This window comes from Malaclemys terrapin, chromosome 10 (assembly GCF_027887155.1).
Source record: "Malaclemys terrapin pileata isolate rMalTer1 chromosome 10, rMalTer1.hap1, whole genome shotgun sequence".
Lineage (NCBI taxonomy): Eukaryota > Metazoa > Chordata > Testudines > Emydidae > Malaclemys > Malaclemys terrapin.
This window is the reverse complement of record NC_071514.1, coordinates 49969780-49996920: the sequence shown is the minus strand read 5'-3', so window position 1 is coordinate 49996920 and position 27141 is coordinate 49969780. Positions and strand designations below refer to the sequence as shown.

The following is a 27141-nucleotide window of genomic DNA, read 5'->3' as shown; positions in this document are numbered from 1 at the left end:
ACGCTCTCAGGCCATGGCATCTGTCCCACAGCTGTGCTGTCCAGTGGCAGGTTGAGAAATGGGTCAGCTTGCACCACCGGAACACATGTTGAGTTCCCTTTTCAGAACCAGATGGGGCCTGGCCCTCGGATGGGTACCTCCCCCCATCCTTGCACTCCCACACAAGGGCCTGGCATAGTTGCTGTCCTGGCATTCTCCTGAGAGCGGGGAGCTCCTGGCCTGCCTAAGCAGACAGAAAGCATTGCTGGCCACAGCTGATTTCTGAGCATCCCTGAACAGCCATCGTTTGAAATGGAGGACTGGCCTCCTGTTGCTAGCTCTTCCTACAGCTTCCCTCCACCTATCTGCATAGCCTCCTTTCCTCCCGGACTGGGCTTGAGCCAGCTAGGACAACAGGGTAATGGTGCACACTTGATGGGAAGGGGAGAGAGAAGCCAAGTGTCAGCTGCATAGCGATGACATGGTAAACCCATAATGTTTCGCAGCCTCTACAGGAGGCTCAGCTCTGAGTTAAGCAGGAGAGGTAACAGGATTGATACCTATGGGAAACCTAGGAGAGTGCTTTGACAAGGAGAAACAGCTGTCCATCACAGTCCCAGGAGCTATCTAAGAGGAAGGAGCAGGACTGTTTTAATGGAACTCCACCCACCCCTGCTAGATCCTGCGGGCAGGTTAGTGGCACCTCATGGTCCACAAGCCAAAGACTGATGATAGCAAGAGCAAGGCCTTCTGTCCTCAGGCCTCATGACATCATCCTTCAATATCATAGAATCATAGAATCATAGAATATCAGAGTTGGAAGGGACCTCAAGAGGTCATCTAGTCCAACCCCCTGCTCAAAGCAGGACCAATTCCCAGCTAAATCATCCCAGCCAGGGCTTTGTCAAGCCGGGCCTTAAAAACCTCCAAGGAAGGAGACTCCACCACCTCCCTAGGTAACGCATTCCAGTGTTTCACCACCCTCCTAGTGAAATAGTTTTTCCTGATATCCAACCTGGACCTCCCCCACTGCAACTTGAGACCATTGCTCCTTGTTCTGTCATCTGCCACCACTGAGAACAGCCGAGCTCCATCCTCTTTGGAACCCCCCTTCAGGTAGTTGAAGGCTGCTATCAAATCCCCCCTCATTCTTCTCTTCTGGAGACTAAACAATCCCAGTTCTCTCAGCCTCTCCTCATAAGTCATGTGCTCCAGACCCCTAATCATTTTTGTTGCCCTCCGCTGGACTCTTTCCAATTTTTCCACATCCTTCTTGTAGTGTGGGGACCAAAACTGGACACAGTATTCCAGATGAGGCCTCACCAATGTCGAATAAAGGGGAACGATCACGTTCCTCGATCTGCTGGCAATGCCCCTACTTATACAGCCCAAAATGCCGTTAGCCTTCTTGGCAACAAGAGCACACTGTTGACTCATATCCAGCTTCTCGTCCACTGTGACCCCTAGGTCCTTTTCAGCAGAACTGCTACCTAGCCATTCGGTCCCTAGTCTGTAGCAGTGCATGGGATTCTTCCGTCCTAAGTGCAGGACTCTGCACTTGTCCTTGTTGAACCTCATCAGGTTTTTTTCTGCCCAATCCTCTAATTTGTCTAGGTCCCTCTGTATCCGATCCCTACCCTCTAGTGTATCTACCACGCCTCCTAGTTTAGTGTCATCTGCAAACTTGCTGAGAGTGCAGTCCACACCATCCTCCAGATCATTAATAAAGATATTAAACAAAACCGGCCCCAGGACCGACCCTTGGGGCACTCCACTTGAAACCGGCTGCCAACTAGACATGGAGCCATTGATCACTACCCGTTGAGCCCGATGATCTAGCCAGCTTTCTATCCACCTTACAGTCCATTCATCCAGCCCATACTTCTTTAACTTGGTGGCAAGAATACTGTGGGAGACAGTATCAAAAGCTTTGCTAAAGTCAAGAAATAACACATCCACTGCTTTCCCCTCATCCACAGAGCCAGTTATCTCATCATATGATGGACTCTATCTCCATCGAAGGCCCTGTTCTGAAATCTAGGCCTGGATAGGGTCTCAGATATTGCAGCAGAGGAGATGCTGCTGCAGGGGACCCATCCGCATCGAAGGAGAGGGATTAGAGATAGGATGGCATTGACAGCATTGCTAGCATGGAGGGATGGTGACCTGAGCAAAGGCCTGACCTGGTAAATTGTCTCTCAAAGGGGAAGTATCTACAGTCTTTCTCATTAGACATCCAGACAATTCCACTGCTTTGCACTCCCCCGGAGAGGCACAGGTTTGATTTCCAGCTGGTGGCTTGGACTTCCTCAAACTCTTTCAGAAACTGTGCCTCTCAGGTGGGGCAGTACTCAGTCAGGCCAGGCTCCTAGATACCATAGTAATGATTTTGGGATGGAGGGATAAATAGATGTGGTGAATCTTTTACACAAAGCATGCTGCTATCTCCTTGCAGTGCTGCCATGTTTGTGCCTGAGTCCGGATAAAGAGTCCAGACCGATATAGCAGCCAGCCGACAGTCTTCTGACTAGCTCTACTGCTGGCTGTGACTTGACACATGTGGTGGTGGAAGAGTAAAGCAATCTCTTTGCTTCCCTCATCACTGTGGTAGAGGAGCCACTGTTTTTTAGGTCACATTTTCCCCCCATCCCCATGTAATCCTTCCATCTAATCTGTCTGTCGCCTGTATTTCTGAGGTGTTTATTGCCATAGTTATAGTCTCCAAAGCAACCTCCAACTCACTCTGTATCCATCTGTAGTGTTCCTTATTGGCTAGTCAAAGAGCAGGGGAGGAAGGGAGTGTAAGGGTCTCTGACACATTTTTCTTCTTCCCATCATAGAATCATAGAATCATAGAATATCAGGGTTGGAAGGGACCTCAAGAGGTCATCTAGTCCAACCCCTTGCTCAAAGCAGGACCAATTCCCAACTAAATCATCCCAGCCAGGGCTTTGTCAAGCCGGGCCTTAAAAACCTCCAAGGAAGGAGACTCCACCACCTCCCTAGGTAACGCATTCCAGTGTTTCACCACCCTCCTAGTGAAATAGTTTTTCCTAATATCCAACCTGGACCTCCCCCACTGCAACTTGAGACCATTGCTCCTTGTTCTGTCATCTGCCACCACTGAGAACAGTCTAGATCCATCCTCTTTGGAACCCCCCTTCAGGTAGTTGAAGGCTGCTATCAAATCCCCCCTCATTCTTCTCTTCTGGAGACTAAACAATCCCAGTTCCCTCGGCCTCTCCTCATAAATCATGTGCTCCAGACCCCTAATCATTTTTGTTGCCCTCCGTTGGACTCTTTCCAATTTTTCCACATCCTTCTTGTAGTGTGGGGCCCAAAACTGGACACAGTATTCCAGATGAGGCCTCACCAATGTCGAATCATACTACTCCCCTCAAGGTCTTGGTCTTCTCATACACCTCAGCATGAAAATAGCAGACATCCTACCCAGTTTCCACTCCTGGCCGATAGCACACATGGGGATTATGGTGCTAAGATGACACCAAATGCATGTTCCTGCTGCTCAGCACTTCCTCAATGTCAGCCAGCCACCTTCTCGAGAGCTTCCCCCATAGCTGGCTGAGATCAGCAGACTCCTTGTAATGATTATGTGTTTGGACAAGTCCCTGACAGAGTGGGGTAGCATGGGCTTTCTGCATCATAGCACCTCCATGTTGTCAAGATGCCAGGTTGTCTCATGCCACTTCTGCTTTCCTAGTGTGAATGAGCTCCTATGGCCCCCAAGTACATATGGAGGATGTAGCTCAACAACATGAAGTCTGGAGGTGTAGAACAAAGGGGATCCTTAGTGATCTCTCCCAGCCTCCTCAACCCCTCCTGCCTTACCCAAACTGGGCACACAGTGATCCCCCTACAGCAGATCTCCCCCAGCCCTTTGTGGAGTTAGTAATCTCTGCCCCCCACACCCCAGCACATCTGTGAAGTCGCTTTTTAGTGCTAGGAGTTCTGTTGGAAAGTTGTTGCACGTCTCCCTCTGACATGGGCTCATTCAGAGGGAGTATTTGCAAGTCCTTCTCCCAGCCTGGCTCAAGGGAGGACCCTTCAACAACAGACTGTCAGTGTTTTGGGGCATTTTCTGAGTCCCATAGATCTGTGGGGCCCCCACCTGGCCCACTTTTTTTTTAAATATTCAGAGATTGACTGTGTTGGTTGCTTTATTTTTCCAAGGAAAGTCACTTCAGTGTGAGCTGGAGTTGGCTGCATGTTTTATGGACTAGTGAAGATACCTCCCCGGGCCAGACTCCCAGCTGGTGTGAACTGGCCTGGCTCCGTTGACTGTAATGGAGCTACGCCGATAGCTGGGGCTTTGACCCACTGTCTCCAATGGAGCTGCAGATGAAGAGCTGGCTCAGAGTATATCAACATAATGTCAAACTGGAGTGACATTTATATTTTTGTAGCCTAGCCTATAGTGTCTATAAAATACACTTCATACACAAGCATGGCATAGGGACAGTTCTCTGTAAGTCAAGTGACTTGTGCAGTATAACTGGACAAATAACACTGCTCTACAGCCAAAATGCTTCTGAAATAAATGTAGTCAAACTTTACTAATTCTGGGTCACTGAGAATGAAAATGATGCTTAAAATTGTTGATTGGCTCTAGTTTTCAAGATATGCTATTGGGTCAGTATATACGACCCTTGACTTGGGAATGGTGGAGGATAAGTGAGTTATAAAGGAAAGGGATCTCAATTTAAACCAGAAATGACTAAAATACATCTTTGACTGGATCTATGAATAAATCTATGACTGGGTTTGGACAGTACTTGCTTTTTAGGCAAAACAATGAATGATGCAATCTGAAGCTGGTATTGCATCATACATGATATGAATTGAATCATGTTATTCCTAGAAGTCATGGATGATGCAATCATAGCGAAGCTTACATCACTCTGCTGACCAAATTGCCCTATATCAGCTCTAGAAATTATACAGTGTTGTGCTCTCTTATTTGTCAGTGTTTGATTTTGCAAAGGGACACATTTCTGTTTAGCCAAAGTGAGCAGAGATGCCTTGTACTTGTGTGAACAGTGCAGATAACTTCTGCTATGTTTGTGGTGAAGTGACTTTTGCATCACAAAAGTGCAGTATGATCACTATGGTTAAGAAAGCCTATCACCTTTATTTTGGCTGCAAAATTGGAGATCAGGACAAGAGGTGGGCCCCACACATATGCTGCAACACTTGTGCAACAAATCTTTGCCAGTGGTTGAACAGGAAAAGGAAATCTATGCCTTTTGAAGTGCCAATGATTTGGAGAGAGCCAACAGATCATACCAGCAATTGTTACTTCTGCATGGTGCCTCCAGTTGGGAAAGGTGTGTCAAAGAAGAAAAAGTGGATTGTGCATTATCCAAACATTCCATCAGCTATACGCCCAGTACCCCACGGAGAAGAACTGCCGGATTCTGGTGCACCAGAATCATTCTCACTTGAGTCAGACGAGGAAGAGGAAGAGGATGAAACTTCTGGTCCTGAACCATCAATGTCACAGGACCCACATTTTCTCCCATCCTCCTCCTCTGAACCACACCTCATAACACAAGGTGAACTGAATGACCTGGTCAGGGATTTGGAACTACCCAAGAGTAAGGCAGAGCTGTTGGGCTCCAGACTACAGCAGTGGAATCTCCTGGCAGGTGATGTTAGGGTTTCCATGTTCCGTGACCGTCAAAAGGATCTTGTCCCATTCTTCTTCATGGAAGGTGATCTTGTAGCCTGCAACAACATCGATGGTGTGATGGCAGCCCTCAACATCGTTCACGATCCAGATGAATGGAGACTGTTCATTGATTCATCGAAGACGAGTCTTAAAGCTGTTTTACTGCATAATGGCAATGTTTTGCCATCAATTCCAGTTGGTCATGCAGTCCATACAAAGGAAACCTATGACAACATGAAACAACTTTTGAGGTGCATATACTATGACCAACATCAGTGGCAGCTTTGTGGTGATTTGAAGGTTGTTGCTCTCTTGCTTGGTCTGCAGACTGGATACACAAAGTACTGCTGTTTTCTCTGTGAATGGGATAGTCGTGCAAGAGATTCCCACTACATCAGGAAAGATTGGCCACTCCGACAGTCATTGGAGCCTGGGAGGTAAAGTGTTCAGCATCCACCACTTGTTGAATCAAGGAAGATTTTGTTACCACCCTTACACATCAAGCTGGGTCTGATGAAGAACTTTGTCAAGGCCATTGACAAAACACAAGCAGCTTTCAAGTACCTCCGTGGAAAATCTCCAAGGTTAAGTGAAGCTAAGATAAAGGAAGGTGTCTTTGTTGGTCCTCAGCTTTGTGAACTTCTTCGAGATGATGCATTTGACCATGCACTGCGTGGCAAGGAAAAGACGGCATGGAAAGCCTTCCAGTTAGTGGCAATAAATTTTCTCGGAAACAACAAGGCAGACAACTACAGGGTGTTGGTGGAAAATCTCCTCAAGGCATACAAAAGCCTTGGTTGCAACATGTCACTAAAGATACATTTTTTGCACTCTCATCTAGATTTTTTTCCACCAAACTGCGGAGCAGTGAGCGACATGCACAGCGAGCGATTTCACCAGGACATTGCAACAATGGAGAAACACTATCAGGGCAAATGGAGCCCATCAATGCTTGCAGACTATTGCTGGACAGTGACAAGAGATGCTCCATTTAATGAATACAAGAGACAAGCCAAGAAGCACCGAGTAGACACTGAATAGGCTAAATTATGTACATAATAGTTTTTTGCCTTTTGTTTCATAATAAATTTTATTTATATAACCCTTTTGCTGATTTTTAAAGTGTTACATAAACAGGACAGGTGAAATATTATCATGTAAAGCAACCATAAACACATGAAAAGACCTTACAATTTATGATTAAAACTCTACTATCTACACAATATACATAGACATAAAATGTAAAAACTTAAATATCTTAGAAACAGTAGCCAATCAGTTGTTTTAATTGTCATATTTGAATTCAGCACATCAAAATACATAATAAATAGCACATTTTATCTCTGAAGCAGACGACTTCTCAAAAATTGTAGACCAGTGTAATAAGGGCTGTGATGAATTCTCAACAGTGTTTCCTGGCTGGGGAGGCTGACAATAGACCAACATACTCTGTGCTCCTACATTGTTCCCTAAAGAACCTCCTGCTGGAGGAGACTGGGACTCTGACAGCCACCCACCCCCACAGCTCTTCTACACATCATTCCTGACAGTGCTTTCAAGTGGGGGCACTAGGATTGGAGTTCCACAAAGCAGCACCCCTGCCCCATTCCCTCCAGTCTGAAATGGGATAGGGAGCTGTGAGATCCCCCAGCAGGAGTCCTTTGTCCAATCCTTACAGTCCCTCCTGCTGGAATAGTGAGGATTGGTAGAACTGTGACCAACATATCCACTGTTACCTAGCAACTCCTGCTTGAGATGCTGAGCCTGGTACCACAAGATGAGCCCCGATGCAGTCCACTCTGCCATTCAGGGGCTCCATTTTTCATTCCTACCACTGGTGAGAAGAAGGTGGGGAATCCGAAATAATTTCTTTGGTCTTCATTGTTGGGCAGGAAAGATTGTGGGGAATAAATTCAAGACAACTTCCCAGGTCTCTTGGAAATAGAAGATTTTGCTTTTGGCCATTAGAAGTCCTAATCAGGAACATCAAAGAATGGACACTTTGGAAAGGAAACAAATGTTTTTTTTTGTAAGTGTTGATCCCAAGACTTGAGTGCACTTTGAAAGGAGTTAATCAATGTACCCCGCCCAACCACAGTGCTTTACAAATAGGATGGTCTTAGAAATAAATCCTAATATTTTCAGCAGAATAAAAATAAATCACACTTGATGGAGACCTTAGTGTTTATTTTGCTTTAGTGGAGCGGCCCTGTGTTAAGCTGCTTGTAGTTTTATCTAAGGGGTTATTTTTAAAAGATTTTTGGCTTCTAACTCAAGTATTGTCAGTGCAGAATCCATTCCAGGAGGGCACAGAAATCCAGTTCAGGTCCCTCTTTCTCTTAGATACACAGAATTTTAAAACCAGAAAAAGGGATCATTATGATCATGTTGTCTGACCTCCTATGTAACAGACCAGAGAACCCAGCTACATCAAGGCCATAACATCTGGTGGAGCTAGAGTACAGGACAGCCCAGGAATTGGGTTTGGGGTCTGCTTCTCCCTGGAGCTGTGCCTATGGGCCATTCCAGGAGGGCACAGAAATCCAGTTCAGGTTCATAGGTGGTCAGAAAATTTTCACTGCAATGCAGCTTTGATGAAATAAGTAAAAATCCAGTGCCATTCTTGTCCTGCCCTGCTCTGCTCAAGTTCCTCTTCCCCCAGTGGCATTGTCTCTCAAGTCTATATCCATCCATCCCCTTGGGGCTGTCCTCCTCTTTGCAACCCCTCCAGGCTGGCATGCTGTGTCCACCTCAGGCTTCTCTTTCCGAGGCTGGGCCTCAGAGGGAACTCTTGTGCAGGTTGTCAATCCTGGATCCTCCCAACAGCTGCTGAAAGAAGGGAGAGGGGGAGGCAGGTACAGAAGCTAGAGGACCAGACTGGCAGACCGGGTCACTGGGGAGCCTGATTCCTAGCCCCACCCCTTCACTGAGGCCCCACCACTTCGCTGAGGCCTCACCCCCCACTCACTACATGCCCCCTCCATCGATGGCTCGTTCTCCGCCACCCTCACTCACTTTCACTGGGCTGGGGCATGGAGTTGGGGTGTGGGAGGGGTGAGAGCTCCAGCTTGGGGAGTGGGCTCTGGGGTGGGGCTGGGGATGAGGGGTTTCGGGACAGGAGGGGGCTCCAGACTGGGGGGTGGGCCGAGGGATTTGGAGTGTGGGAGGGGGCTGTGTGTTGACGCAGGAGGTTGGGGTGCAGGAAGGGGTATGGGCTCTGGGGTGGGCCTGGGGATGAGGGGCTTGGGGTGCAGGAGGGTGCTCTGGGCTGGGATTGAGGGGTTCAGAGGGCTGGAGGGGGATCAGGGCTGGGGCAGGGGGTTAGGGTGCAAGATGGGGGTATGGGCTCTGGGCTGGGGGTACAGGCTCTGGCGTGGGGCCAGGGACGAGGGGTTTGGGATTCAGGAGGGGGCTCCAGGTTTGGAGGGGCTCAAGGCTGGGGCATGGAGTTGGGGCTCGGGGTTGGAGCTTGGGCTTACCTTTGGCGGCTCCCAGTCAGTGGCACAGCAGGACTAAGGCAGGATCCCTGTCTGTCCTGGCTCCATGCTGTTCTCCAGAAGTGGCCAGCAGGTCTGGCTCCTGGGCGGGCCGGCGGGGGGGGAGCGGCAGGAGGCTCGACGAGGTGTGCTCTTGCCTGCAGGCACTGTCGTCCCCCCCCCCCTCCAGCTCCCATTGGCTGCGGTTCCCGGCCAATGGGAGTGCAGAGCCGGTGCTCAAAGCGGGGGCAGCATGTGGAGCCCCATGGCCCCCCCACCTAGGAGCTGGACCTGCTGGCTGCTTCCAGGGCGCAGCGCAATGCCAGGACAGGCCTTAGCCCCGTAGCACCGCCAACTGGACTTTTAACAGCTCGGTTGGCGGTGCTGATCAGAGCCGCCAGGGTCCCTTTTCAACCAGGCATTCTGGTCAAAAACTGGACACCTGGCAACCCTACCAGTTGGTCCTGTTCCTTTGGCAATCTGGCAAAGCCTCTTCCTGTTGCCTTCCATTACTTCATCCCTTCCTGGTGGTGGGAAATACAGACTCGAATCTAAGCCTGTCTCTGATTTTTATTGCTGTTGTTATTGGGAGAATTTTGCCCTGGTGAAAAGGGACAGACCGTGCCACGGCTGAGAGCTGGGCAGGTGTTGGGCAGACTTGGCCCTCGCCATGCCCCACCCCCGAGCTCAAGTGGAGGCTGACATTCATGCTGAACCCAGCAGTGATTTTATGATCTCTACTAGGACTGAAATCAAAACACTCATTGGGCCATATTCATCCCAGTCTCTTAAGGAGCTTGATTGATTTAGCCTAACAAAGAGAAGGTTAAGGGGGGATGAGATTCCAGGCTGTAAGTGCCTATGTGGGGATCAAACACTTGCTAATCAGTCTAGCAGACAAAGGTCTAACAAGATCCAATGGGTGGAATTTGAAACTAGACAAATTCAGACTGGGAATAAGGTGAAAATTTTTAATGGTGAGAGTAATTGACTATGGGTATGACTTATTGAGGATCATGGAGGAGCCTCCATCAATGGCAATTTGTAAATCGAGACTGGTCGTTTTACTAAAAGCTCTGCTCCAGGAATTGTTTGGGGCAGGTCTCTGGTCTGCGTGATACAGGAAGTCAGCCTAGCTGATCACAATGGTCCCGTCTGGCCTTGGACTCTGTAAACGCCTGCCGTCCATGGGAGCAGCTGCCATGACATCGCAGGCACAATGATGCAAGGTATACAGGTGATGCGGGGGTGGGGGGAAGGGTAATTCTTCCCTCAATTACACTGATGTAAATAAGCCGTAGTACCACTGAAGTCAGTGGAGGTTCCCTGGTTTAACAGGGTGTAGGTGAGAGGAGGGACAGGTCCAGAGCCAGTCTCTGTGGGAGGAGAATAAGGTTGAAATCAGTCAGACAGCAGGTGTCAGTGACTGAAAGTGGTAGAGCAGAGTATCTGACACCCATGTGCATTCAATGGGTGGGCAACGTACCCCTCCTTTATCTTACACCTTCCTGTTACTTTTCCTGTTACCTCTCTGCCACGTCTCCCCCCTTCCATGCCCCACAGGCCCAACTCTGCCCCCATTGTATGGTGAAAGGTTTCAGTGGTAGCCGTGTTAGTCTGTATCAGCAAAAAAAACAAGGAGTCCTTGTGGCACCTTAGAGACTAACAAATGTATTTGGGCATAAGCTTTCATGGGCTAGAACCCACTTCATCAGCTGTATGAAGTAAAAAATACAGGAGCAGGTATAAATACATGAAAGGATGGGGATGCTTTACCAAGTGTTAGATCAGACTAACGAGATAAATCAATTAACAGCAGGATACCAAGGGAGGAAAAATAACTTTTGAAGAGGTAAGAGAGAGGCCCATTACAGTTGACAAGAAGGTGTGAGTAACAGTAGGGAGAAATTAGTATTGGGGAAATTAAGTTTAGGTTTTGTAATGACCCAACCACTCCTAGTCTTTATTCAGGCCTAATCTGATGGTATCCAGGTTGCAAATTAATTCCAGTTCTGCAGCTTCACGTTGGAGTCTGGTTTTGAAGTTTTTTTGTTGAAGAATTGCCACTTTGAGGTCTGTTATTGAGTGACCAGAGAGATTGAAGTGTTCTCCTACTGGTTTTTGAATGTTATGATTCCTGATGTCAGATTTGTGTCCATTTATTCTTTTGTGTAGAGACTGTCCGATTTGGCCAATGTACATGGTAGAGGGGCATTGCTGGCACATGATGGCATGTATCACATTGCTAGATGTGCAGGTGAATGAGCCCCTGATGGCGTGGCTGATGTGGTTAGGTCCTATGTTGGTGTCCCTTGAATAGATATGTGGACAGAGTTGGCACTGGGGTTTGTAGCAGGGTTTGGTTCCTGGGTTAGTGTTTTTGTTGTGTAGTGTGTAGTTGCTGGGGAGTATTTGCTTCAGGTTGGGGGGCTGTCTGTAAGTGAGGACTGGCCTGTCTCTCAAGGTCTGTGAGAGTGAGGGATCGTCCTTCAGGATAGGTTGTAGATCCTTGATGATGCGCTGGAGAGGTTTTAGTTGGTGGCTGTAGGTGATGGCTAGTGGTGTTCTGTTACTTTCTTTGTTGGGCCAGTCTTGTAATAGGTGACTTCTTGGTACACTTCTGGCTCTGTTACGCACACCTTCTTGTCAACTGTAATGGGCCTCTCTCCTACCTCTTCAAAAGTTATTTTTCCTCCCTTGGTATCCTGCTGTTAATTGATTTATCTTGTTAGACTGACCTAACACTTGGTAAAGCACCCCCATCCTTTCATGTATTTATACCTGCTCCTGTATTTTTTACTTCATAAATCTGATGAAGTGGGTTCTAGCTCACAAAAGCTTATGCCCAAATAAAATTTGTTAGTCTCTAAGGTGCCACAAGGACTCCTTGTTTTTTCCCCTATTGTATGGGTTCACCTTGCAAACACTCATGTAGCTGAGCACTTTGGCAGGCCCTTGGTGGCCTGATTCATCACTCATTTTTACCACTTTTCCACTGGTTCTTCTGATCCCTGTCAAATGCCCCTTTGCCCTCTCCCTGAGCCAGTGCCAGCAAACCCACAGTGTTTCCCTTGTGCAGCCATTCACCCAAGGCTCCTCATTCATTTACTTTCAAACCGCAGACCCACTGCTTGGGGCCAGCATCCCACTACAATAAAACCCACGGGGGCATGTGCAGGGACCCCACAACCACTCACCCCACCTCAGAGCAGTGATGACTTACACACAACATTGGTGAATCCGCAAATACCCCACACGCACCCTCCCTCCCCCGTTCATTTCATCTCCAAAGACTTGCAGAGTTCACAGCAGGTGTGTCACATTCTTTGAGGCGTCTGCTAACAGTGTTTCATTGTTTCAAGCCTCCTGCTTTTCAGGTGTTTGGCTCCCCTCCCTTTTCTCCCCCACTCACGTCCCTGGCTGAGCCCTGGCTTTTCTCTAAGATCTCCATTTGCCCAGCTGGCGTTTCCTAGTCCCCAAATTTCTCTAACAACCCAGGCTTCCGCTCCAGAGCCCCAATTCCACCTAAGTGTCAGGCTAGCTCTGGAACAAAATGTTCTGGGCCCTCTTTTTATTATTATTATTTTTTAAAAATTTCTGCTCAGTGCTTGTTCCCCGTTAGAATTGGGAAAAACTGGCAGAGTGTGTCGTAGGTCTTTAAAGGAATTCAAAGTCAGCAGTAAAAGATTTGCAGCCGTAACACCTAATTAAGTTACATCTCTCTTAAAACAAAATATGCCGTCTTTTTTTTAAAGCAGGGAGAAGTAAACCAGATGTGCAAACTCACTCGCACACTCACACATGCACACGGCCAAATGCAGCTTGTGCAACTGCCCTCCAAGTTAATGGGAATAACACCCAGTTGTGCCAGGGCTGGGTTTGGTCCCCTTTCTCGCTCTCTTTCACACAGACACAGACACACACTATCTCTCTCTATCTTTCACACTCTTTCTCTCTCCATCTGTCTCCTGTATACTCACTCATTGTCTCATGCACTCCTTCGTATTCCCATACTACTGTCACTCACAGAAATACATACAATACACAGACACAAAAATTCTGTCTGTCTGGCTAATGGCCTCTCTTTCTCTGTCACTCACACATAGAGTACATGCATGCTGTACCCTCATACACACCCATACATTTTCCCATACACAGAGCCTGTTTCTTCTCTCATTTACCCTGGTGTACATCCAGGGTCAATGCACTGACATGAGTGGAATTACTCTAGTCTAAGGTCCACAATACATATGCGCGTGAACGCGCACACACAATGTAGCCATACAGTCTCATACACACAGAACGTATACAGACACACCCAATACACACTCACATACATTCACTCTGTCTCTGTCTCACATGCACACAAACTCATCTATAATCTCTATCACGCACATACCCCTGCACTCTTGCTCTGTCCTGTCCACACTCACACAAATGGCAGCTATTTCCTTTCAGTGCCCACCTGGACGTGTGCCACAGAACTGGGTCCCCCTGCTAAGCATGATGCATTCAGATCATTCCTGGTGGTGTTGAAAGTTCCAAGCTGAGCTATGGAGACTTGGTTAAGTGGAAAAAGAAGTTTCGGGGCGATGGAGGAGGGACGGGAGGAGGTATGCGCTTTGGAAGAAGCGAAAGGGGATTAGAGAAGCTGACCTGGGGAATGTGTCGGGGAGGGGGGGAGGAAAGAGGAAAGGCAGTTTATTGACATCTGTTTTTAATCTGATTTTCCCCTTGTGTTTCAGTAAAGCTTTTTGTTGTGATACAGGTGAGCGCCCCAGACTAACAGCCCGACTGAAAGTTAAAGAGCTCCACCCGACTCGTTCTTCCCATAGGGGAGAAATTAACCATTCAGTGGGAGTGTTAGAGAAACCTAAGCAGAGTCGAGTACCTCATTTCCATTGCAGGGATTCCTTCACAATACCACTTAGCACTTACATAGCGCTGTGCGGGCCAGATTCTTTTCAGTCACTCCAGCCTCCATCTGCAGTCATTTCAGTGACATCTCTCCATATGTACATGAGTGCAGTGAAAGCAGAGTCTGGCTCAGTGGCCTCAAAACACTGTAGTCAGTGACTCACCATCACAGCATGCCTGCAAGGTAGGCTGCTCTTGTTATCCCTGCTGTACAGAGACGGAAACTGAAGCACAGAAAGTGAAGTCAGGTGGCCCAGGATCTCACATGAAGTGAGTGGCATGGCCAGAATTAGAATGTGTGACTTTCCAGCTCTCACCCTGTTCTCATGCCTTCACCACACATGGCCTCCTTTACCAAGCACTATGGCCAGGCCCCAGGGGAAGTGGTGGCAGGATTTGGGGGTGGGCGAGTGTGATGTTCCCCTCTGGTGTTGTCTGGACCGGTGATCTGCTAGGTTACTCCAATCCTTGACTCTGGGAGCCAGCCTTACCCTGCTCTGCAGTGAGAACCCCCACTCCTGGGCTGTTCATGCGCAGCCTCTGGCATGTAAGCTGCTCTTTGGATTGTGTAACCGAATGACACTAACCAATATCTCTGGTCCCAGACACAACCCTAGGAACCTCCATCTTGCAGTGCCCAGTTATGCCCACTGGACGCTGCAAGCTTATATGAGTTTGTCAATTTAACAAAGAAATTGATATGTACCAGGCTTGTTATCCCAAGGGGAGTCTCTGACACACTTCAAACCAAACGCACTGCTTCAGGTAGAATAAACACATTTATTAACTATGAAGATAGATTTTAAGTGATTATAAGTCAAAGCGTAACAAGTCAGATTTGGTCAAATGACATAAAAGCAAAACGCATTCTAAGCTGATCTTAACATTTTCAATGCCTTTACCAAACTTAGATGCTTCTCACCAAAGGCTGGCTGGTTGCGGTTCAGCCAGGCTCTCCCCTTTGATCAGTGCTTCAGTCGCTTGGTGTGGTTTCTGGAGATGTAGGTGGAAGAGAGAGAGAGAGAGCATGGCAAACGTCTCTCCCTTTTATCATGTTCTTTCTTCCCCCTTGGCTTTGCATACCTCCTTCATAGTCAGGTGAGCATTACCTCATCTCAGTTCCAAACTGACCAAAGGAAGGGGGGTGACTCACTCGAGAGTCCAACAGATTCTTTTGTTGCTGCCTAGGCCAGCATCCTTTGTTCTTGTGAGGCTGGGCTGGGTTTGTCCCATACCTGCCTTGATGAGGTGTGAACTGCCTCTCTGCTCTTGGAGAGTTTTTGCCTGGACTTATTTTAAACCATGAGGATACATTTTCAGCCTCATAACTTAGGGTTACCATATCTAATAAATAAAAAAAGAGGACCCTCCACGGGCCCTGGCCCCGCCCATTTCCCCACCCCAGCCCCGCCCCAACTCCACCCCTTCCCCGCCCTAACTCCACCCCCTCCTCCCTCCCACTCCCAGCCACGCGGAAAGGGCTGCCCGAGCGCTACCGGCTTCATGGTTTGCCGGGCAGCCCCTAGACCCTGCACCCCCGGCTGGCACTTCCCCAGCGCAGCTGGAGCCCGGGAGGGGAAGCGTCCAGCCGGGGGCACAGGGTCTGGAGGCTGCTCGGCAAACTGTGAAGCCAGTAGCGCTTGGGCTTCGGGCAGCCCCCTTGCCTCCGGACCCTGCACCCCCAGCCGGGCACTTCCCTTCCCGGGCTCCGGCGGCGCAGGGTCCGGAGGCACGGGGGCTGCCCGAAGCCTATAGCGCTCGGGCAGCCCGGCTCTTAAACAGAGCTGAAGAGGAGCAGAGCCTCCAGCCGCGGCGGCTCTGCTCCTCCCCGACTCTGCGGCTCTGTTTAAGAGTCGAGCTGCCCCAGCGCTACCGGCTTCGGGCAGCCCCCATGCCTCCGGACCCTGCGCCCCCGGCCGGGCACTTCCCCTCCTGGGCTCCGGCGGCGCAGGGTCCGGAGGTATGGGGGCTGCCCAAAGCCCGTAGCACTGGAGGCTCTGCTCCTCCCCTGACTCTTCGGCTCTGTTTGGGAGCCGAGCTGCCCGAGCGCTCCGGCTTCGGGCAGCCCCCATGCCTCCGGACCCTGCGCCGCCAGAGCCCGGGAGGGAAAGTGCCCAGCCGGCGGCTGGGGTCCGGAGGCAAGGGGGGTGCCTGAAGCCCATAGCACTCGGGCAGCTCGGCTCTTAAACAGAGCCGAAGAGTCAGGGGAGGAGCAGAGCCGCCATTTTCCCGGACATGTTCGGCTTTTTGGCAGTTCCCCCCGGACGGGGGTTTGAGTGCCGAAAAGCCGGACATGTCCGGGAAAAAGAGGACATATGGTAACCCTATCATAACTACATACATTAAATTATAACCTATAACCTTACTATAACATTACTGTAACAATTACTATACCATTACAGTAACAACAATGTTCAGGGCATCATGAGCCTTCTGAAGACACCCAACATGACAAACTTTGCATTGGATACCACACATTCATTTTATAAGGATGAACATGGTGGTGTAGGGTGTCTCCCCGAGGTACAGAGTGTCACAGCGAGTGTTAGTGGTCTAGTGGTACGATCATCTGGGGATATCTCACAAAATGTATTCCCTGCCATATAGGGGCCTTGGGCAATGGTGGCACCTCAGTCCCTCCTGATCTCTGCCCGTGGCACAAGATAGTTTAGTTTCCAGAGACTGGAATACTTTAGTCAAATCCAGGTTATTGGATGTACTGCAGCAGTGATTTGGTTTAGTGGCCTGGCTTTGTGGGAGGTCAGACTCCATGAGCCCCTTCTGGCCTTAAATTCTAGGACATGTAAGAAAACTCCACACTGTTGGGTGGGTGAGTGGGTGCAAAGCACTCCCCGGTCTCCACTGGCATCAACTCTGACTCCACAGCTGCTTGGGACATCCGCAACCTGCCAGTGCACTTGTGGCACCGCTGCCCAGCTTTTACCAGCCCCGGCAATGGCACATGATCTGCCTGCCCTGTGCCTGGTTCTCCCCAGCACTGGGAGTCTCTCATTTTCATGGACTTGTAAAGAAAAAACTCACTCTTATGCAAACAGAACAGGCAGAAGCTTTAGGCAGAACCCAATGAGAGCTTATCCCCATATCAAAGGCACAGGATTTTGGCACAGGATTCTGGAGATTTGCAGTGGTGAGTGATGTGTCCAGCTGTGGTACTTGTAAGATAGTGGCAAGTATCCAACTGTGTCCTGGGGCTCGGGCCTCCAAGGGGCTGCGGCTCTGTCTCAGTGGTGGGAATTCCAGGGCCTGACATATAACGGAAGTGATCCAAGTGTCTTAGTGCTAGAGCTTCTGGAGTGCTGTAGTGCGGTCAGGTCTTAGTGCTGGAGGTTTCCTGCAGGCCATGCTATAATTCAGTGCATGGCATGTCTTATTGCCAGTGGCAGCTGGGTGCTGTCCTGTGGGAGAGTGGATCCAGTAGTGTGTTAATGTGCAAAGTACCCAGGTGCTATGCCATAATACAAGGCTGATGAAGCACATGTCTCAGCAAAGGAAGTCGCTAAGTGTTGTGCTATAGAATCATAGAATATTAGGGTTGGAAGATACCTCAGGAGGTCATCTAGTCCATTCCCCTCCTCAAAGCAGGACCAACACCAACTAAATCATCCGAGCCAGGGCTTTGTCAAGCCGGGCCTTAAAAACCTCTAAGGATGGAGATTCTACCACCTCCCTAGGTAACCCATTCCAGTGCTTCACCACCCTCCTAGTGAAATAGTGTTTCCTAATATCCAATCTAAATCTCCCCCATGGCAACTTGAGACCATTGCTCCTTGTTCTGTCATCTGCCATCAGTGAGAACAGCCTAGCTCCATCCTCTTTGGAACCCCCCTTCAGGTAGTTGAAGGCTGCTATCAAATCCCCCTCACTCTTCTCTTCTGCAGACTAAATAACGCCAGTTCCCTCAGCCTCTCCTCGTAAGTCATGTGCCCCGAGATGGATGGTTCTATGTGAATATCATAAGTTATTTATTATTAACAGTCGGGCAATTTCTGCCCTATGCTGCTGCTTCCCATGCAGAGCAGTGCGTCTTGGAGTTTCCTTGGATGTGAAGGCATTTGCTCCCATGGATGAGGTCGAAGGTTCAGGGAATCCATGGGACAGTCTTGCGAGGACCTCTTGTTTCTATCCTGTGGCCTGGCTGCCTTCCTCCGCTGGTCAACATGGGTCCTGCAAGAGTTTTGCTACCAAAAGCATCCCTCATGACTGGGGCAGGGGCTGTTTACACCTTTTAGGCTGTCTGCAGTGACTTACACTGCAGAGCCCTATGCATTAGGGGGAAGTATCCACTAGAGACCAGCTGGCCCCATATCCCCTACTAGCCACCAGACCTGGGTCCATGAGTGGTTGGGATCTAGCAGGGAGCACGCCATGTAAACAGCATTCCCTCTTCTGCATGCAAAGACATACCCTCACCCACAGCCACTGCCAGAATCCCGTCCATTCACCCTCAGCCACAGCCACAGCTGGGATCCCCTCCATTCACCCACAGCCACAGCCGGGATCCCCTCCATTCACCCTCACCCCCTTCATTCACCCTGACCCACAGCCACAGCCACATCTGGGATCCCCTCCATTCACCCACAGCCACAGCCGGGATCCCCTCCATTCACCCTGACCCACAGCCACAGCCACCCACACAGCCAGGATCCCCTCCATTTACCTTCACCCACACCCACAGCCACAGCCGGGAGCCCCTCCATTCACCCTCATCCACACCCTCACCCACACCCACAGCCAGGATTCCTTCCATTCACCTTCACCCACAGCTGGGATCCCGTCCATTCACCCTCATCTCCACCACAGCTCCCCTGGCAGTTCTGTCCCAGCCAGCGCTGGTGGCTTAGCTACACTGGAGCCGGGCTGCGTGCTGTACCCCGGGAATGTAGATGGATTTGCACTGGGCCCATTTATACCTCACCCAGTGGAGAAAGAGGGAACGTCAGCTGTGGATTGGATTTGGCTGCTGTCCCTTTGCTTTGATTTCCCTTTCCACATGGAAGGGTTCGTTCTTTCGGTTTTAGTGTCACCAACACGGTAGGCAATGGGGTTGTGCCCCCCGCCCCAGGACTCCCTCATACCATCCCCTCCCCAAATGTCAACTCTCCCCCATCACACACTTGTGTACACCTGTTCTTCAGCTCTGGCAACAGTTGACTCCGTGTATGGTCCCCAAGCTCCCAGACGTCCTCTTCATCCTGGAGGGAATGCCAAGCTCAGAGCTACATGTTCTTTTTCTGGTGGGGAGGGTGGTTATTATAGGGGGAGGCAGGTGGGTGGGTTCCTGTTCTACCTGGATGATATCTGGGGAGCCAGTCAGACTTAAACTGATCCTCTTTCCAAATCCCCTTAGCGTGTATGACACCACGTCCAGGAAGTTTCAAGGGAGCTGGGAAGAGGAAAAAATGCTCTGGGAGCTGGCCAGTGAGAGAGGTGCTTGTGAAACATTTCCTCTGATGGCCGTCCAACTTCTCTTGACACTTTTATAGGGTTACCCTTCAGGAGTGATATAAAGGGTGTAGCACAGCCGTGGCTCATGGGGCCAGAAATCCACTTGATTTGAGGCCTTTGTTTGCTTTGTCTTTGGAACAGATTTGCTGCACCCTGCACTCTTTCCTCTACTCTTCTGTCCCGTCCCTACCATGCCTTTTGTTTCTCTTGCTCCTCTCACAGGCTCAGCACCACAGTGTCCTGGAGCGGTGTCTCCACCATGCCCAGCACAACGAGTAATCCCAGAAAGAGATAAGCCCAGGGCCTGACTCTCCTGTCAGTGTAACTCCAGTTAACTCAGTGGAGTCACTCCTGATTTACACCAGTGTCCGTGAGAGAAAAATCACTTCCTTGTCTTGTCTGCACTATGCGCCCATGTTGCTGGTCAGGTCTATGCTACAACCTTTTGCCGACGTAGTCATATCAGTCGGGGTGGGATTTGTGCTTGACATAGCTGTACTGGCAAAATCCTGGGGCCTGGAAAAGTGAAGCTGCCACAATACAAGCTCTAGTAAAATTGCACCTTTGCCAACAGCACTTATTCCAACCCCACCCGAACAAAATAAGTGACACTGGTAAAAGCTAGCTCCAGTATGTCAGCTTGGACTGCAGTCACACCCAACTATACCCTCCCACATGGGGCCTGAGTCTTACTTCTACTGCGGCTCAGTTACACTCTCTGGTAGTGCAAAGGGACGGTAAAGTATATGTACCCCCACTTCAAGGCCACATTCCATGACCAGAACAGTATCAAATGGTTTGAATGCAGCTGAGACTCAGGGCCATGTGGTAGAAGGGGGGAGGAGGGGAGGGGAGATAAATAATGAGGGTTTCTTGGGTTTTTTAAGTTTCTTACATAAAATGCAGTAGAAATTAATTTTATATTCTAGGAATGTTCCTCGGCACAAAACAGAGGTTAAAAACAGCCTAAATTATTAATTCCAAACACTATTTCCGCTCTTTCATAATCACATTTTTATTATATTAATCAGGACCATAAATCCAGAGCAGTTTTCTTTCTTTCTTTTCTTTTTTTCTTCAAAACCCAGGACTGAGTGGGGAGGCTGCAGGGAGAGTGAAGATGTCACCTGTGTGCTTCGTGTCTGGTGTATTCTCTTGTTTTTATCTTTCACCCGTCACACCAGGTCTCTGGCTGCCCCCCAAACTCAGCTACATGCCTCCCTCTCCTCAGTCATCCTTCCCACTCTGTTCCATCTCTCAACTCTGTCTGCATTTCATCCCCAATTCTTCCTGCCTTGTTACACTTGGGAATAGGCCTGAGGCAGCTCTTGGAGATCAGCAGTCAGTGTGTATGCAGCGGTGCTGCCTCTTACCTGTAGGCAAGGACAAGCCGGGGTTTGCTCTCATTGAGCTAACCAGGTTCCATCTCTGTTTCAAGCACAGCTTATCCTTGCCTACACCTTGGGGGCACTGGCTACCCCAGGGCAGCAGGGCTGAATGCTGGCTGCCTGTGGCTGAATCAGGGTTTTCACCAGAGCAGAGAGGCTCTCATCTCTCTAGCCTCCTGTTCCCTCACTCCTCCTCCTTCTATCTTGGGACACTGGGGAAAATCTTCAACAGCCCAAGTCCCATTTTCAAAAATGCCCATAGACTTGGGCTTCCAAGTGTCTGTGTCCCTTCTGATAATGGGAGATGGGATCCTAAAACACTTGGAGCCGGATTCTTAAAGGTATTTTGGTGCCTAAAGATGCAGGTAGGAGTCATATGGGATTCCAAGGGAGTTTGGCACCTCAGTACTTTTGAAAATTCCATTAGGTGCCTATCTGCATCTTTACGTACTGAAATACCTTTAAAAATCTGTCACTTTTGAAAACTATCCACTGTCTCCCCCACCCACTTCCCCCATCATTTCTCATTCCTCCCACTTGCCAACTTCTCTCCCCCACTGCCGCATCTTATGCTGCCCCCAGCCCTCTGTGTTATGTTCCTGCTTAATCTTCAGCTGATGAGCTTCTAGTAGCATTGTGTGTGGGGAGACTGGGACGGAATGGTGGGGTGGCACAGTGAAGGGGGGGTGATCTTTGGGAAATCTTTATAGCTTTTACAAATAATAGTACTAATAATAATTTCTAGTCTTTTTAAAGCACTTCGCTTTTTCCTCTGAAACCCTCCCAGTTTCTTCAAGAGAAATCGCTCAATTCCCTAGAAACGTGTTTTTCTAACTAAGTAGATTAGTTTACATCTTGTGGCACTTAAAAACATTATTATTATACCAGAAAAAAAAAAAGGCTCAGATTTATGGCTCTTTCTCAGGCCAGATCTCCCTGGCAGTGCTCGTTGGCTTTAACTTCTGTTTCTACAAAGCCCTTTCAGCTGCCAGGCTTGCTCTGTCTCTCCTTCTCTTCCCGTCTGCTCTGCACGTCTCATGAACCTCTTCTCCCCAACCAGGGCTTTGCCCCAGGACTATAATCGACTGGCTCACTGCAGGGAGAGGTGTTAGCAAACTGTCACTCATCACAATCTCTCGTAGACCCCATGTGTGCCACAATTACAACCCAGTTAGGGGATTGGTTACAACACAGTTGTCACTTGACCCTGTTCCAACACCGATAAAGATTATAGTGTAGATGGAACCTAGCCAGGTCCCTGTAATCAGACTAACACTAGGCCATGTATGGCCATCGAACACTGCCCCTTCCTTCTTTTGCATCTCCTCTCCTTTCAGCTTTCTGGACAACTTCCTGTCCCGTGGCTGGATGTGATTCGGTGCTATGCTCTTGCCACCAGCCCCAGTGCCATCTGCCCAGACTGGTGCTGCTCTCTGATACTTACTGTTGTGAATTCTCTCCCCTGGAGAGTTAGTCTGCCTGCAGATACAGCCAGTACTTGGCCCAGTGAGGCGCTGGTCCTGACAGGGCCCTTAGCGCCCCACTGCATTAGTGACACAGATCTGATCAAGGAATGAGAGCAGAGACTGGCATGAGGTCTTGCAGTGGGATTCTTGACTCACCCTGAATCCTCTTCTGGACAAACCTGCACTTTGTGGGTTCCTTGAATGCTGCATTTGAAGCCTAAGGACAGACGTTGAACACCAAGGCTATGGCTACACTGCCCAGTTAACCTGGGTGATCAGTACCTGGGTCTGAGCACCCAGGTTAGCCTAGCCCACATGTGAGCATCCCCCCAGCAACGTCTCAGAGCTGCCCTCCTTGCCTCAGCCATGCTCACCACCATGGCAGGAGGGACGGTGTGTGTGTGTGTTATACCTACACTGGTGAGCTTCCCAGGATTCAATAAACCAATTTTAAAGCAGAATGGTACAAAGCAGCCCTAACACACCGGAGAAGCTGGGGCAGTTGCTAAATCACAATATCTTAAATTGCTGCATTTCACATGTGCCCTATAAACTGGAGCTGGGTGAAAACTTTTCATCAAAACAAATTGCCATTGAGAAATGCCATCATGATGAAAATAATTTTTTTGAAAAATTGTATCAATTTTGATAAAAGTTCATTTTGGGAAAAACGTTTTAAAAATGTCAAAACTTCCAGACATGTTGTTTTGAAATGTATTTTATTTTATAATAAAACATTTAAAAAAATAATAAATGCTCAAAATTAAAACAAAATTTTGGTTAAGCTGGGGGGGAAATGTGAATTTTGTTTTTTGAAAATTTGTGAAATTTTGGCTTTGCCTGTTCATTTGGGATGAAAAAAAGGTCAAGCTCTCCAAAGATTTTGTGGAATGGAAAATCCATTTTCGGGGGGGGGAGGCGCTCTAGCATAAACACAACCAAACTGATGGGATGAAATCTGCTCATCACGACTGGAGCACTTGGGCCTGAAATAACTCCTATATAGGAGCCAAGACTTTCCAACTGATTAGCTTGAATAACTAGCTCACGAAAGAGTCCAAATATAGTCATTTACGCCAATTAAGGATCTGACCCATAGAATTTCTTAAACTACTATGGAGAAGTTCCTGTACTTTTAATCTGCCCATTGTTCCTTTCACATTTAGCCTTCAGATTTTTAGGTAGACTTGTTACTTCAAGTTATGTTGTTGTGTTTAGTTTTGCTATCATTATTTAAAAAAATAGCAGTGACATTATGGGCTTTCTTCTGGTCTTTCAAACCCTGGTGTAAATCAAGAGTAACTCAGGTAAGATCAACCAGTCAAATTCTCTCCTATTTCCACTGATGTAAATCTACAGTATGGCTGAGTTGGATTGGATTTGTACTGGTTTAGCCAAGAGCAGATTTCAGCCCACTGGAATAATTCAGGACAGGTAAAGTCAGTATCAGCAAGATCAGAAGCAGCACTGAGCAGTTCTCCAAAAACAGTTAAAAATGATGTGAAGTTCACTCCTTGCACAAGGTCTCAAAAGTCCACTAAAGCCCTGAAAATAGGCTCTGCACAGGAGTGAATTTTGCCCATAAGGCATAAACATAATAAAGTTCTGTCCCAGGTCACCCCTGTTAGAAAGTCAGCCCCATCTGGCAGCAGCTCCATGGCCTGTGTGGAATGAGCTGGCCATCTCAGGACATTTCCCAGGGGAGAAAGGTCCACATCCCAAACCACCATTGCCAAGGGCACTCGGGCTGCCCACTCAGCAGAGAAGCCGAGGACTGAACGGGCCGTGGAGAACGAACTCTATTCTCTCTCTAGAGCTGTGCCTTAGAGTCACGGTTCAGATCCATTGGTGGCGGTGGATGTGCAGGAAGCTTGCACTGCTGCTGCCCATACTGTATTTGTTCTGTTAATAAAGAAAGGGATTCAGGCCCCAGGATGGGCAATCAAGCATCCTCTGTCAACACTAGATTCATTCAAAAAGGGAAGGGAGAGAAATGGAAAAACCCAGCATAAATGTCTTTATCATAAAAGTTGCCAAAGTGTGGCTCTGTGCTTCCCTAAATAAAAAGGGAGAGGAGAACAAAGCGAATCAGGAAAAGACCGGTGGCCCCTGGGCACTGTGAGCCCAGCCGAGGTGGGCAGGGCAAGCTGGGGTAGAGGACAGCACTCACTCCCCTTTGCTGGGGAATTAGCTTCGTGCTGAGTGGCTTTTATCAGTGACAAATTTGGAGCCAGCAGCACAAAGGCCAGAATAAAAGGGAGCAGGGCGGAAAGGGAGAGAGCAGCAGAATCCGGGGTCCATTTGTGTTTCTGGTTTTCTTCCTTTTTTCTTGTGGAAGTTGGCACAGGGAGGTTGGTGTTTTGTTTTGTTTCTTTCTCTCCGATCCCTCTGGTAACCCACAAACAAAGAGAACTTCATTGACTGCTTGCCCTGTCCCAGGGGAAATGTAGCCAAGCTAGACAGAGAATCTGCAAGAGGGGAAGAGAGGAAGAAAGATGGGCTCAGAAAAGCACAACCTAAGCAAAATGTGTGGAGAGAGACAAATTGAGCTGTTCAAAGGACGGTGGCAGGAGAAAGGAATGAAGAAGGGGCTGCTTTGGGAAATCCTTGGGATCAAAGACATTGGGGAGAAAGGTTCCAGAACTGCTCTGCTCTTCATACAAAGCTGTGGCTTCCAGCAATAGGCATAAAAAGGCTGGCCTACAGCATGAGCCCAGCCCCATGGAATGTGGCCAGATCAGGGAGCACAACGCCCTGTGCTGTGCCAAAGACCTGGAATGATGCTGCACGTCCACAAAGGACACCTCCCCGGCCACATCCCAGAAGCACAATGCTCCCCATAGGCGGGAGGTGGAGCGTGTTCAGGTTATTCAGGGAAACACCTCCTGCAGCAGAGCAGCCTCCTACACTGTTGGTGTGCTGTGGGGTGGGGAGATGGAACGTGTTCAAATGTGCCTATCTATGGCTGGACTCTGCCATTCCTGTTGTCTCCATACTCATAGCCATGGTGTTACCCTGGACTCCAATCTCCTTCTCCTCCCACATCTCCCATATTTGCAGATCTGCAGCACTCCTCCTGTATGATTCTGCCTGGATTTCACCACCTCTCCCTTTGCATCTCCTCTCCCTTGGACTCCTGAAACTCCCTCCTCTGTTTCCCGGCGCTCCAGAGCCTGGCATGTGCAGAACTGCATTGCTCCTGCCTCCTCACACTTACGAGGAAGCTTGATCCCATCCCATGCCATAGACAGTTCCCCTGACTTCCTGTCTGCATCAGAATACAGGTCAAAAGGATTCTACATAGGCCAAGTTCATCCCTGGAGTAACACCCTTAACTTCAGTGGAATTACGTGAGTTTGGCACAATGTGTTCTAACTCCCTCTTTGGGACTTTCTCCAGCACATCCTAAGGGACATGGGGCTAGAATCTCAGCTGGTGTAACTCAGTGTAGTTTTGTTGGCTTTGATGGAGCTATGCTGATTTACATCAGCTGAAGATCTGACCTCTCTGGGCCTCTCTCCCAGCTCCTTTATTTAGCTAGCATCAGCCTCATTCTCACAATCTGGCTACTGATGGTGCAAGAACCTTCTCTTTTGCTGCTCCTACCACATGGGACACCTTGCCTCTATTACTCCACTGTCCATCTCAAATATAAGCTGAGGATACATTTTCTCCCTTGCTTATGGTTATTATTATTTAATATTCTCAAATATTATCCCAAGAGACCCAGTCAGAATCCATTATGCTAGAAGCTGTGCAAACACATACAAAGACAGTCCCTGTCTGAAGAGTTTAAAATCTGTGCCTCTTGATTTCTCTCAGCCACCGCTGTTATTTATTATTAGCTCTACAGTTTTATTATCCACAGCTGCAGTAAATCGGTAGAGCTCAGCTGAAGTCAGAGGAGCTTCATCAACTGAGGATCTGGCTCAAACGCTCTAGAGCATTTGAGGATTCAGTTTGTCTGAAACCTGCTGTATGAAATTATATTGCCTTTTATTGGTCCTTGCCCCAGGTGGGTGATTCATTGTTAATGCCAGCATACAGTGCCGCAGGTGAGAGATGCAAACTTCCCCTAGCCTCTCCTTCCCCCGGTTGTTATGGTTTTGCTTGTATGGGGTTTGTTTGAAACTACTCAGCGCTTAGTTTGCTCTGTTCCTTCTCTGCAGACTGTGATTCGTACTGCAAGCCAGCCAAAGGCAACTACAAGATTAATATGAAAAAATACTGCAAGAAGGATTATGGTAAGCAGCTCTTCCTTCCTGAAGTCAACTTTGCAGGGAAGAAGAGTGAGGAAAAGGGCCAGTAGACACCGCAGCCAGGCCTTGGATGGGCGAGCCCAGTCCTGGGATGGGAGCAGAATTAGACTGTCCCGCCCTGTTCTGTCAGAACATCTCACCCTGCCCTACATGGGTTGCACTTTTCTGGCGTGGGAGGGGAATTCAGTCTGTGTTCACTCCATCCAAGCTTCCCCCACCCTCTGGTCCTCTCCTATTGGGCCTCAATCTAGCCAGAGATCCAGCAGCTCACAGAGAGGCATCCAAGGTCAGCAGTGACCAAAAGTCATTGCCATCTGGTGGTAGTTTGATGGCCCATGGTGGTCTCCGGCCAGTGGCAGACTGGTGTCCACATCCCCTGTCTTTCCTCAGCTGACCCTCACCCTCACTGTAAGAGATAGCAATCAGCACCCTAGTTGGTAGAGATGCTAAAAATTAAAGGCTGTCTTGTCCGATGGCTTGAATATGCACTTGCGGGCAGGA

At 48.8% G+C, this 27141-nt stretch overlaps 1 protein-coding gene across 2 annotated transcripts in view; it reads left to right on the top strand.

The window, feature by feature from the left end:
* NTN3 (netrin 3) overlaps nucleotides 1–27141 on the top strand; it is a 102869-nt gene that overhangs the window by 56448 nt on the left and 19280 nt on the right. Inside the window, exon 6 of one of the 2 annotated variants that reach the window (XM_054042890.1) lies at nucleotides 26551–26625. The exons of the other annotated variant lie outside the window; for it this stretch is intronic. Coding sequence (XP_053898865.1) covers nucleotides 26551–26625 — 75 coding nt within the window. The remainder of the gene's footprint in view (nucleotides 1–26550; nucleotides 26626–27141) is intronic. 2 annotated transcript variants of the gene reach the window in all.